Below are 15,000 nucleotides of genomic sequence, written 5' to 3'. Positions count from 1 at the left end.
GTAGAAGAGACTCTTTAGCTATGGTAAGCAGCTCTTCTAGGAGAAAGACACTCCAAAATCAAACCATTGTTCTCTAGTCTTAGGCAGTCCCATAGCCTCTGTACCATGATCTTCCACTGTCTTGGGTTAGAGTTCTCTTGCTTAAGGGTACACTTGGCCACACTATTCCATCTTATTTAACTTCCTCTTGTTTTTTTAAAAGTTTTAATAGCGGTAATAGTTCACAACACCACGCTCTCCATTTACTCCAAAATAAGGCAATCCTGCAGTTCTCATCTTCTTGCACAGTAATTAGGTGGTTATTCAAATTCCGGGAAAGCAATAATTAGCAAGATATGTTGAGGAAGGGGGAAGGGGTTATAAAAAGAAAAATAGCTCGGTTTCCTCACTAAATGACTTGGAACTGACATGTCAACATAGTCAACCAAACAGAATTCGTAATGCCAGCGTACATTTGATATACTGTATATTCAAAATATACTTAATAAAAAATTGAGTGATTACTCAAAAGTGTCACTATATGTAAATTGCATATTTTATGGACACTTTTGAGTAATTAATCCATTTTTAATTAAGTATATTTTGAATATACGGTATATCAAATGTACGCTGGTATCATGAACTTCTGTTTATGTACGCTGGCATCACGAATTCTGTTTGGTTGACTATGTTGACATGTCAGTTCCAAGTCGTTTAGTGAGGAAACCGAGCTATTTTCTTTTTATAACCCCTTCTCCCCCCCACCCCCTCCTCAACATATCTTGCTAATTATTGCTTTCCCAGTATTTAAATAACCACCTAATTACTGTGCAAGAAGATGAAAACTGCAGGATTGCATTATTTTGGAGTAAATGGAGAGCGTGGTATTGTAAACAATTACCTTAATAGCTTCTAAATGAAAGATTTGTTTCAATATTGTTACTGTTTTCGAAATATCTAATTTTAGTTGTTAATTACTTTTCATTTTTGCATTTCCCTATTCCCTTCCCTCACTGGGCTACTTTCCCTGTTGGAGCATCTAGCTTCTAGCATCTTGCTTTTCCAATTAGCATTGTAGCTTAGCAAGTAATTATAATAATTAAACAAAATTCTGAATAATGTATCAGGTCGTTAGTAAAATACAGTGGGTTAAAGCACTGAGCACTTAGGAGATTAATTAAAATATCTAGTGTTCCTTGAAGATATATACCATGACTGCAACCTCCCAAAAACAAGTTTTATCCTCTTATCTCCCAGCTAATCTTCTTCCTTAACAGACCACAACCGAATCGGGATGCAAGTCCTCTTATCGGGACACAACTACAGAGTGGACACTGGAATCATAACACCTCTCATGCACTGGTCGTCCTTCTGCCTTGGATTCGACGCGAGAATGGCACAGTTTGCTCTGTTCTTCAATGGAGAGAAATGGAAGAAGCGCCAGGTAATCACGTACAAATCTTATTATTATTATTATTATTATTATTATTATTATTATTATTATTATTATTACTTGCTAAGCTACAACCCTTGTTGGAAAAGCAGGATGTTATAAGCCCAAGGGCTCCAATAGGAAAAAATAGTCCAGTGATGAATGGAAACAAGGAAAAATACAATATTTTAAGAACAGTAACATTAAAATAAATATTTCCTATATAAACTACATAAAACTTTTAAGATGAAGAGAAGTTAGATAGAATAGTGTGGCCGAGTGTACCCTCAAGTAAGAGAACTCTAACCCAAGACAGTGGAAGAACACGATACCGAGGCTATGGCACTACCCAAGACTTGAGAACAAAGGCTTGATTTTGGAGCGTCCTTTTCTTAGAAGAACTGCTTACCATAACTAAAGTCTCTCTTCTACCCTTACCTAGAGGGAAGTAGCCACTGAACAATTGCAGTGCACTAGTTAACCCCTTTCGATATGAAAGTTCTAGAGAAAACCTGGATTCAAATAAGCCATATTTTATACTCTCTCTTCGTGGCTATATGGTATGTCACTGTCGTGCCAGTTTCTCGGACCAAGGTTCGATTCCCCGCCCGACCAGAAGCTATTATCTTCGAGTTGATTCCCCAATGGGTCTCTGATCCCAAGGTAAAGAGAGAAACCAGATATTAAGGTAGTATAATATATGGCTTATTTGAATATGAAAAAAAAAAAAACAACGTCCAAATGTGCAAAATTTATCGTTGTTTATGTATGTGTCCATTAACAGGATGTTACATACACTTTCATACACTATAACGGTTTTGATTTTTTATCTTATCACTCCCTCTTCCCTTAAATGTTAATAGACCATCCCGTGTTATCATACTAGCTGATGCTTTATCATGTTTCAATGTTTGTGACGTTCTTCCTCGGAAGTCGCTGTATATAAACTCGATGATTGGACCATGATCTTTCACTGTCTTGGGTTAGAGTTCTCTTGGTTGAGGGTACATTCGGCCACACTATTCTATCTTATTTCTCTTCCTCGTGTTTTGTTTAAGTTTTCATAGTTTATATAGAAGATATCTATTTTAATGCTGTTACTCTTGTCAAAATATTTTATTTTTTCCTTGTTTCCTTTCCTCACTGGGCTATTTTCCTTGTTAAAGCCCCTAGGTTTATAGCATCCTGCTTTTCCAACTTGGGTTGCAGCTTAGCAAATAATAAAAATAAAAATAAAAATAATAATAATAATAATAATAATAATACGGTGATAATAATAATAACAATAATAATATTAATAAAAATATTAATATAATAATAATAATAATAATACGGTGACAATAATAATAATAATAATAATAATAATAATAATAATAATAATAATAATAATAATAATACGGTGATAATAATAACACGGTGATAATAATAACAATAATAATAATAATAATAACAAAAATAATAATAATAATAATAATAATAATAAAAATGAAAATAATAATAATAACAATAATAATAATTAGTTGCATTTACCTCACCCCTCAGTTATCACCTAACTGGCCCCTCGCACAAGAGCTTGAAACTTTTAATGAACTTCTCGAGATGATTAAAACTTCAGAAATATGAAGCTCTATTGCCAAGTAGACCATTTGAACTAGAGTAGATTTCTCCCAAAAGGGAACCGAGGTTATCGATGTATATATCTGGTAAGTTTCATCAATTATTGCCTCCCAGTTCTTGAGGAATTCTAGTTAGTTTAGATGCTTTAAATCAAGCTACATGTAATTTGAGTGTCCTTGGCGGAGGTATGAACTCAACTAATTGCCTATGGTGTTCAAAGGTAACTACTGGGATACGCATTCAGTTGTTAATAATAATAATGATAATAATAATAATAATAATAATAATAACAAACATTTAAGAGGGCTTTTTTTCAAGGGAAGTTGTAATACAATGCCCTACCATGCTGTTATAATCACTAGCCAAGCTGCAACCCTAGCAGGGAAATTAGAATTCTATAAGCAGGAAGGTATAAAAGATGAATTTGAAAAAGAAAAAAATCAAAGGTATATACCGTATCCTTTTATGTATATAACCAATGAATCCTTTATGGATTTAGTCCGTCATATACCGTATAGATAAGTGTTCATTTCAAACCTACATACAACATACCACATAAAACAAGTTAGTGATATTTGCAAATTATTTGTCATTTCACGCTCTATTAACTGAGAAAAGAAATTGCTCAATAGTATAATTGCTATAATAAAAAATACTGCAACCATAGCAGGAAAAGTAGATTTCTATAAGCAAGAAGGTATAAACAATTAATTTGAAAAAAAAAAAAATAATAATAATAATAATAATAAATTTAGTAATAATAATAATAAAAGCATTCAAGACTGTTTTTTTTTTCTTTTGTTTTGTATTTGATTTTCAAGGGAGGTTGTAATGCAATACCCTATCATGCTGTTATAATCATCATTAGCCAAGCTGCAACCCTAGCAAGAAAATTAGAATTCTATAAGCATGAAGGTATAAACCATGAATTTGAAAAAAAAAATGAAAAAAAAATGTATATACCGTATAGATAAATGTTAATTTCAAACCAACATACATACCACTTACCACATAGAACAAGTTAGTGATATTTGCAAATTATTTCGTCATTTCACCCTCTATTAACTGAGAAACATGTGCTCCAGAGTATAATTGCTATAATAAAAAATAACTTCGCTTCTAATCCATTCAAGCTCCCTCACTGCGATCACGCAATGGAATAAGAGGTAAAATTACACTGGATTTTGAAATATAACCAAATTGTAATTGAAGGGGACAGTACGTAATTGCAATTAAAAAAAATTGGGAGTTGGGGTAATTAATTTTTCTAAATTCTAATCAAGAATCTGAACTTCAAAGTTTAAAACTTGCAGCAAATGTTTTTTTTATTTTGTACTAGCTGACGTAAGTCTTTTTATAGTATATATATGAAATATCTGTTTCGATGTTGTTACTGTTTTTAAAATGTTTTATTTCAATTGTTCATTATTGCTCGGATCGTTTATCTATTTCCTTATTTCCTTTTCTCATTGGGATATTTTTCCTTGTTGGAGCCCTTGGGCATATAGCATCTTGCTTTTCCAACTAGGGTTGTAGCTTAGCTAGTAATGATAATAATAATAATAATAATAATAATAATAATAATAATAATAATAATAAAAATATATGCAAAAGGTAATAATATGAGAAATTTTCAACCGATAAATAAAATTAAATAAATTCGGTAATACTAAACAAAATTACCAAATCAATATAAAATTCACACATTAATCATTCATTTAAACATTCACACATTAATCATTCATTTAAACAATTGGCCAGTCAAAAAAAAAAAAAAAAAAAACTATAAATCATGGCCAAAGAAAAACGCCCATAAATAATTTCACAGAAACATTTTGACGAATATACAAAGTAAGTATAAACTATTAACCAAGAATCATACATGAAAATACTAAAACAAGAACGGGGACTTGGTAGAGCGCATACCTTCGCCACCGCCACTTTTGTCCCTAAGAAAACTGATGATGTTGGATTTGAGAACATGTCATACTGTATATCACAAGATAGGCAATTAAATTACGCAGATTTTGGCACTAGTTTCATGCAAATCGGATAAAAATTAGCCACAATATGGCAAAACAACGTTTATTTTTACCTTTCCGTGACCTTGGCCTTGACTTTTGACCCAACCACTACGAAAATCCAATCTAAATTGTCTTTGGATCATGGGCAATTATCCAACCAAATTTCATGAGATTCGGTCAAATAGTTTTTGAGTTATGCGAATCACAAACACACGGACATTCATTATTATTATTATTATTATTATTATTATTATTATTATTAATTGCTAAGCTACAACCCTAGTTGGAAAAGCCGGATGCTATAAGCCCAAAGGCCCCAACAGGGAATATAGCCCAGTGAGGAAAGGAAACAAGGAAAAATAAAATATCTTAAGAATAGTAACATTAAAATAAATATTTCCTATATAAACTATAAACAATTTAACAAAACAAGAGGAAGAGAAATTAGATAGAATAGTGTGCCCGAGTGTACCCTCAAGCACTCCGAAAATCCAATCAAACACACAGACAGACATACAAACCAATAAATACACGCCACGAAGCTGTCGAAGGTAATAAAAAGATCATATTATGCCCAAACATATTCAACTGGTGCGTTTGACGAATGAATTATTCATGAGTAAACTACAAAAGACACACAGAAAATGAAACAGACGCAGCGTTTATTACAAGAGAGAGAGAGAGAGAGAGAGAGAGAGAGAGAGAGAGAGAGAGAGAGAGAGAGAGAGAGAGAGAGAGAGAGAGAGAGAGTCTAGACACGAAGCACCTTCCAAAGTTAATAGGAGTGATGAGTATTTCATGAAGTGCCAGATGCAATAAATGCCATGGTACATTATCACTTCTTTTCCTTCAATTCCTGTAGATTGTCTATCAACCAAGGTTTACACGAGAACACGATGTACAGGACAGAGAAAGATGGAGAAGGCTGACTACAAACAGCGACCCCATATCATTATTATTATTATTATTATTATTATTACTTGCTAAGCAGGATGCTATAAGCCCAAGTGTTCCAACAGGGGAGAATAGCCCAGTGTGGAAAGAAAATAAGGATACAAATAAACAAGGAAAGAAGCAATGAACAATTAAAATGGGAAAGGCTGAAATCAAAAGAAGAAGGAGAAGAATTCATTTATTAGAAAGAAATTGCGCATATGGACCAACAAGGAAAACGTATCGAAGAATATCAAGTTTATTACCTGTTATAATATTGCTTATTTTAGTGTCTCTCTTTAGGCAGGAAAGCGAGGCAGCTAGGATCCGAGCAAAATTCAGTGACGTCATCAGAGCGAAATTTAGTGACGTCATTCATGACCAGAGGTTTTATGTCATGTGGGTTCATCAAGATTTGGCGACTTGGCGCCGTAAAACCTATATGTGCCAGATCTTCATTGATATCCACTAAAAGTTCATTATTATTATGACTTGCTAAGCTACAAACCTAGTTGGAAAATCAGGATACTATAAGACCAGGGGCCCAACAGGGAAGATAGCCCAGTGAGGAAAGGAAACAGGGAAAAATAACATATTTTAAGAACAATAACATGAAAATAAATATTTCCTATATAAACTATAAAACACTCCAACAAAACAAGAGGAAGAGAAACAGGACAGAACAACGTGCCCGAGTGTACCCTCAAGCAAGAGAACTCAAATCCAAGACAGCGGAAGGCCATGGTACAGAGCCTATGGCACTACCCAAGACTAGAGAACAATGGTTTGATTTTGGAGTGTCCTTCTCCTAGAAGAGCTGCTTACCATAGCTACAGACTTTCTTCTTCCCTTGGCAAGAGGAGAATGGCCGCTGAATTACATTGCAGTAGTTAACCACTTGAGAGAACTGTTTTGTAATCTCAAGTGTTGTCAGGTGTATGAGGACAGAGGAGAATCTGTAAAGAATATGCCAGACTATTCGGTGTATGTGTAGGAAAAGGTATTGTGAACCGTAACCAGAGAAAAGGATCCAATGTAGTACTGTGTGACCAGTCAAAGGACCCCATAACCCTCTAGCGGTAGTATCTTAAAGGGTGACTGGTGCCCTGGCCAACCTACAACCTAAAGTAGGTTACTTCCTGCATCTGTATTTTTCAATGTTGATCTGGCTCTAGATTTCCTATCTCAAACATTATCAATAGCTTTCATATTTCCGTTTCCTTTGGCATTAGGCAAAATGAATTATCTTCTTTCCTTTTTCATCATACTACCTTTAACCTTGTCATGGCACAAATAAAATTGTTTGTAATCGGTACTATGCATTGAACTAATTAAAAAATATATATTGAAAGAATAATAACGAAGAAAACAGTTGAATAAATAAAATTTGAAAAAATTAATAAAAATATAAAATGATGCATACATTAATTAAATGTGAAAACCATTATGATCTCGTTTCTTACTTAATCATCACGACAACAGACAGCCATTCAATCAATCAATCCATTAATGTTAAATAATTATTTCATGAAAAATATGACATTACTCTCCGTGGCAAACTGTTGGAAGTTCGAGACCAGCTCAAGCCTGATAGTTTCTTGTTGTGTCTGCAACCTCACCATCCTTCTGAGCTAAGGATGGGGGTTTGGAAGAACCTATAGATCTACCTGCTGATTCATCAGCAGCCATTGCCTGGCCTTCCCTGGTCCTAGCTTGATGGAGAGGGGCCTTGGGCGCTGATTATATGATCATAGCATGGTCTTTCACAGTCTTGGGGTAGAGTTCTCTTGCTTGAGGGTACACTCAGGCACACTATTATATCATATTTCTCTTCCTTTTGTTTTTCTTAAAGTTTTCATAGTTTATATGTGAAAGATTTTTTTGTGATCTTGCTGTTCCTAAAATATTTCATTTTAATGGTTAATAAATTCTCTTGTAATTCCCTTATATCCTTTCCTCACTGAGCTATTTTCCCTCTTGGAGTCCTCAGGCTTATATCATCCTGCTTTTCCAACTAGGGTTGTAGCTTAGCAACTAATAATAATAATAATAATAATAATAATAATAATAATAATAATAATAATAATACTATATGATCAGTCTCTAGGACACTATAACTTATCCCTCCCCTCAGCCATTCATGAGCGACCTTTAAACCCTTTAATGTTCTCCCTCCTACAGATCCCGACGGAGGATAACTCGTATAAAACAAGTGAAGTCGAGGAGAGCCCAATCGAACCCACAGGGGATGGCACTTTCACCCCGGAGGGCGAAGTCCTGATGAGGGAAGGAGGAACCATCGTCCTTGGCCAGGACCAGGATGCCCCTCTGTCAGATTTCGATGCAACGCAGTCCTTCAGGTAAGGACTAAATCCAGCCCAGAATCTTTAACTTGCTCCACCCACAAGCATTGTGATTGGCCGTCAACATACCACAGCTGATTTATGTAAACATAACAATAACATTACAGATTATTGGTAATAATACTTTGAATAGTGACCCACATGGCTGGCAGGCGAAGCGCTGCCATGTGCCACTTGCCAGAACAACGGAGCAACGAAATAATGTTTATTTCCGAAGAGAGCCACAGCGGAGCAAAGACCAATTCATGGCGGGAGTTACCGTTACAAGGATTTTGGATGTCTCACGGCGACTCCATTTGCTTTTTGGTAGAGCGATTTAGTTTAATCATTTAGATAATTCTTATGATCTTGTCTAACTTATTCTTGAACTCGTTTACCGTGTTACTGTTTACTACATCCGCTGGAAGTCTATTCCAAGTATTTGCTATTTTGTAGGTGAAGAAATTGCCACATCGAGTGGTGTTGTACCTATTCAATTTCAGTTTGTATCCGTTACCTCCGGGTTGATTTGTGCTGAGAGAGAGAGAGAGAGAGAGAGAGAGAGAGAGAGAGAGAGAGTAGCAGCTGTGTTTATAGCAAACTACAAGTGATATATCCAACAAATCATACTCGACCTTCTCTGACAACTTCCACACATTCCACATGAAATTGTGTTTGTTTTTATAACAACGAATAATCAAGTTCATGTCACAATATCATATCACTCTTGGCAATATGCTCCGCCCATGACACCAGTCCAATAAATATACGACAAGGTCCGATGTAGGTTACAAGAAAGTTCTACCTGTCATTTCTTCTTTCGTGACAACTTTGATAAGAGTAAGACGGTGGTGTCATACAACTATTAAAAGTATGAACGTGGCAGTACTCAGCGCCGTAGTAACCGAAGAGGGGGTGAAAAAAAAGGCACTTAAAGGTGTAAACGGACTATGTAATTTTGTAGCTCCTTGTTCCAGTTATATATTTCATAATTTATTCTTGAGGTAATAAAAACAGGTGGTTATTGTCACATTAAGAGACTTTTCTCTCTCTCTCTCTCTCTCTCTCTCTCTCTCTCTCTCTCTCTCTCTCTCTCTCTCTCAGTTTTAGTAAAATCTGTGTAATCTTATTTATACTTTACACTGCTATTTCATAATTTATTCTTGGGGTAATAAAAACCGGTGGTTTTTGTCACATTAAGAGACATGTTTTTTTCCGTATTAGTAAAATCTGTGTAAGCTTATCTATTCTTTATTTTGATAAATCTCGTTCACTGTTAACAAAACACCGTAATTTTAATCTGAAATTCTCCGTAAAAATATACCGCTCTCAGCCGTATTTCAGTAAAATACAGGCGACCGTAATTTTACCCTACCATGTTATCTTTTACGTATTGGTGACAGTAATATCACCCCTATACGTCAATATATCCGTTTTTAAAACGATAAATGTCTGGCAACATTTATTCCAGGATTTTACTGTTTCAACGGCAAATTTTTAAGTGTTGATGTGATAATATCTAAATTTTTTTGTTGTTTCTTATTTCTAAGTGTGATGTTTGCAAGAGTTTCTTAGTAAAATATAAGTATGCGACTATGTATGTACTGTACAAAAATGTAAATCAAGTTTCATCTCTAAGAAATACCTAATTATACAGAAAACATTGATTCAGTGTCATAACTCCCTTTCTCTACAAATTTTACTATTACCTACACTGTTAAAAATTTGCATTAAAAACCCGTAAATGTCTGGCAATATTTATTCCAGGATTTTTACCGTTTGAAAAACAGATATATTAACGTAAAAGAGTGATATTGCGGTCACCAACCCGTAAAATATAATAGCATAGTAAGGTAAAATTACGGTCGCCTGAAATTTACTGAAATATATTTGACCACAATTTATACTTACGGAGAATTTCAGATTAAAATTACAGTTTTTCTAACAGTGTACATTCCTAGATCGCAATCATCTGTCACTCAAGTTTTCCATTAATTTGTCAAATACTTTGCTATTTAGTTTCTCATTAATCTGTTAGTTAAATTTCCATTAATTTGGGTAAGATACCATAGAAATTACCATGGAAATTGTCAGTTAAATTCCCATTCATTTGAGTTAGATGCCCATTAATTTGTCAGTTAAATTCCAAATGATATGAGTTAGATACCCATTAACTTTTCAGTTGAATTCCCATTAATTTGAGTAAGATACCCCAAAAGTTGTTAGTTAAATTCACATTCATTTAGGTTAGAAACCCATTAATTTGACAGTTGAATTCCCATTCATTTGAGTTACATACCCCAAAATTCGTCCATTAAATTCCCATTCATTTGATATATACCCATTTATTTGTCAGTTAAATTCCCATTAATTTGAGTTAGATACCCATTAATTTGTCAGTTGAATTCCCATTCATTTGAGCTAAGATACCCCAAAATTTGTCCGTTAAATTCCCATTAGATTGAGATAGATACCCAATTACTTGTCCGTTAAATTCCCATTAAATTGAGATAGATACCCATTTACTTGTCAGTTAAATTCCCATTCATTTGAGTTAGATACCCATTAATTTGTCAGTTGAATTACCATTCATTTGAGTTAAGATACCCCAAAACTGGTCCGTTAAATTCCCATTCAAACTTTACTACAAATTTCTTTTTAGTTTTTTTTTTTTTTCAGCTTAAGAAGCAAGGAGAACTTCAGTCTTCTTTCCCTTAAAAACTTTCGTTATTATTTTCATCACTTTATATATAAGTTACTATTCAATAAATAACTGATCTTAAAAATATAACATAATAATTATCCATTACATCTCATGTAGTTTATTTCCATTTTTCCCTTCCTCACTGAGCTGTTTTCCCCTTTTGGAGCCCTTGTGTTTGTACCAGCCTGCTTTTTCCAACTAGGGTTGCAGCTTGGTTAATAATAATAAGAAGAAGGGCACGCAATAGAGCGCAAACCTACGCCGCGGCAGCTTATTTATCGACCTTCTGCTTGACCATGACCTTGACCTTTGACCTTAACGTTCTAAAATTTAATTAATTCCAGCTTTTGACATAACAGTTTATCCCTGCAAGTTTCATTACTCTCCGATTAAAATTGTGGTCAGGAAGATGTTCACAAACAAACACACACACACACAAACAGAAGGTGAAACATAACCTCCTACATTCGGTGGAGGTACTACTACTACTACTACTACTACTACTACTAATAATAATAATAATAATAATGAAGAGGTAAGAGGCGAAGCGTGATGTATATGTCTAATTGACTTACGCACCATTAGGAAATTAGTTTTTTATGGAACCACTTAGGTGGTATATATAAATATTTTAGTTTTCGATTAGTATTATCAAATGGCATCATATTATGACAAGTCTCAAAGCTTCACCAGACCTTATGTTACACGATTAATACTACTACTACTACTACTACTACTATTATTATTATTATTATTATTACTAGTGTACCCGAGTCGTCAAAAATGACGTCTAAATGCGCACACGCACAAACACACAAAGTTAACCCTTCCCACCCCAACCCCATTTCGTAAATACAACCCAGTGGTTCGGCAATTTGTGGAAGTGTGTGGTTTCCAATTCAGTTTAGTGAGATCGGTGTCACTCTATGGACATGAGTCATGGTATGACAATGAAACAATCTCCAATACATTTAGTAGATATGAGAATAAAGCCCCCAGAAGGATATTGGGAGTTAAATGGCAGGACAGGATTAGAAATGAAACTATAAGAGAGATTACTCAAGTACCATATGTGGATGAGATCATGATGAGGGGTAGATGGAGATGGTTTAAGCATGCTCTTTGCACTCCCCAAGAGATTTTAGCTCACCAAACGTTTAACTGGGCTCCACAAGGCACTAGAAGAGTTGGAAGACCCAGGCCTACATGGCTTAGGACTATAAAGCGCGAAGTAGGAGATGATGAATGGAGAAGTATTGAATTAAAAGCTCAAGACAAGTGACGACTGGCGAAATCTAACCGAGGCCCTTTGGGTCAATCGGCGTAGAAGGAGATGATATATATATATATATATATATATATATATATCTATATATATATATATATATATATATGTATCCAGGTATATATGTGTTTGTCAGACATGTTCTTCATTATATATGGGAGATAATAATAATAACAATTATTATCATCATCATTCTAAATATTGCAATTTCTTTCCCAATCCCTTCAAAACGCTGCTGACGCCAACGCTGACATCACTAACGATGTCACTCCTGACACGAATGCTTGACGTCCTACCAATCCCAACGACGCCACCACAGCGGAGCGGTCGCTGACGTCAACCTATGGTCGCGTCTCCTGAGCGACCAAGAAATGGCCGCAATCTCGGGATGTCAAAGTAGAATTCCCGGTGACGTCATTGACTGGGATACAGCCCAATGGACGCTTGGACCCGATGCCTCTCAGGTAAGCAATCTAGTAGTAGTAGTAGTAGTAGTAGTAGTAGTAGTAGTAGTAGTATGATCTTCATAATCTGGTAGTTGAATCGGCAAAATTTCAAAAGTTCAAACTTGCAGCAAATGATTTTTATGTTGAACAGGCTGGTATAAGTCTTTATATAGTATATATATGAAATATGTTTTAATATTGCTACTATTCTTAAATAGTTTATCTTAATTGTTCATCCTGTCTCACATCGTTTATCTATTTCATTATTTCCTTTCCTCACTGGCCTATTTTTCCCTGTTGGAGCCATTGGGCTCATAGCATCTTGCTTTTCCAACTAGGGTTGTAGCTTAGCTAGTAGTAATAATAATAATAATAATAATAATAATAATAATAATAATAATAATAACTGAAGAAAATCTATAAATAATACTTAATTTTTCCTAATAAATAAAAGTTTTTGTATGATTAAGGGATTATGCATATATTTATATATATATACTGTACAGTATATACATATATAAATATATATATATATATATATATATATATATATATATATATATGAGTAGTAGACGAGAATGACCATGAATGGGAGGTAAATCAGTTGTTGTTTGCAGATGATACTGTATTGGTTGCAGACGCAGAAGAGAAGCTTGGGCGATTAGTGACAGAATTTGGTGTGTGAGAGAAGGAAGTTGAGAGTTAATGTGGGTAAGAGTAAGGTTATGAGATGTACGAGAAGGGAAGGTGGTGAGAGGTTGAATGTCATGTTGAATGGAGTTACTTGAGGAGGTGGATCAGTTTAAGTACTTGGGGTCTGTTGTTGCAGTAAATGGTGGAGTGGAAGCAGATGTACGTCAGAGAGTAAATGAAGGATGCAAAGTGTTGGGGGCAGTAAAGGGAGTAGTAAAAAATAGAGGGTTGGTTATGAATGTAAAGAGAGTTCTGTATGAAAAAGTGATTGTACCAACTTTGATGTATGGATCGGAGTTGTGGGGAATGAAAGTGACGGAGAAACAGAAATTGAATGTTTTTGAGATGAAGTGGCTAAGGAGTATGGCTGGTGTATCTCGAGAAGATAGGGTTAGAAACGAAGTAAAGAGGGTGAGAACGGGTGTAAGAAATGAGTTAATAGCTAGAGTGGATATGAATGTGTTGAGGTGGTTTGGCCATGTTGAGAGAATGGAAAATGGCTGTCTGCTAAAGAAGGTGATGAATGTAAGACTTGATGGGAGAAGTACAGTTAGAATCAAAAGAACGCCGGCACTCAAGGGAAATCTTTCGTCAGATGTCTCTAGTGTTCTCATGACAAAACGGACAAGGAGTTGCACTTCTTACAACTTCTAAGAAATGGGCAGAGCATTCTTAAACCTTAGCGAATCAGACAGTAAAGGGCTCTCTTTGTTATCAAAAGTATACAAATGTTACAAATCGAGTTGCCATATTTCAATTCTGTATAATCATTTGACGTCTCAACTTTTCAATAAAAGTACAAAACACACAGACACACACACACACACACATATATATATATATATATATATATATATATATATATATATATATACAATTATTTTTCAATTGCTACTTTTTTCGTAAGAGGGACCAAGTAGACACTTTCCAGGGAAGTGAAGTTCTCCTTCAACCCCCCTGCCCCGGCCATTCCGAAACTGAGCAAATAGGAGAGTCATTTCTGTTTTAGGGGTTGTGGAGACAGGCTGCTTGTAGACTCATGATACAGCCTGTAAGATATTGTATCATTGCCTGAGATTTATTTGATACCCATCAATGTTCTAGCAAATTTGGCTAACCTAATTCATTATTAGTTGATTTGTAAAAGATAGCAGCAGTAGAATAAAATAGCTGCTGTTGATGGAAGGTCGATAAGTAACGAAATTTAAGTATTAACTTTGCATAATAGATAATCGATGATGGATATAATAGATACTGATGACTGCAAAGCACCTTGAATACAATCAGAATTTATTATTTCGTATCGAAAATAACGTAAATTGAGGTAGATGAGGATGCTATCACATTCTGGCAAAGGGTTTAAAAAATTTGTTTTATTGACAAATCATAGTCTCAGAACGACAATTTTCAGAAATTTTGTCATAAAACCATGATATACCTATTTTCCCAAAATGAATTCTCCTATAATTTTTCCTGAAAATATACACGAATAGATGGCATAAGCACGAAATGATTCCCCAGTCTAATACCCTGATTGTAAGTTAT

At 34.7% G+C, this 15,000-nt stretch overlaps 1 protein-coding gene across 1 annotated transcript in view; it reads left to right on the top strand.

The window, feature by feature from the left end:
* LOC137656394 (uncharacterized) overlaps positions 1 to 15,000 on the top strand; it is a 68,261-nt gene that overhangs the window by 1,313 nt on the left and 51,948 nt on the right. Inside the window, exons 2-4 of the mRNA XM_068390570.1 lie at positions 1,257 to 1,423; positions 8,167 to 8,345; positions 12,636 to 12,792. Of these exons, the coding sequence (XP_068246671.1) occupies positions 1,257 to 1,423; positions 8,167 to 8,345; positions 12,636 to 12,792 (503 nt within the window). The remainder of the gene's footprint in view (positions 1 to 1,256; positions 1,424 to 8,166; positions 8,346 to 12,635; positions 12,793 to 15,000) is intronic.

The sequence above is a fragment of the Palaemon carinicauda genome, chromosome 17, assembly GCF_036898095.1.
Source record: "Palaemon carinicauda isolate YSFRI2023 chromosome 17, ASM3689809v2, whole genome shotgun sequence".
Lineage (NCBI taxonomy): Eukaryota > Metazoa > Arthropoda > Malacostraca > Decapoda > Palaemonidae > Palaemon > Palaemon carinicauda.
This window is presented reverse-complemented; position numbering and strand designations above follow the sequence as displayed.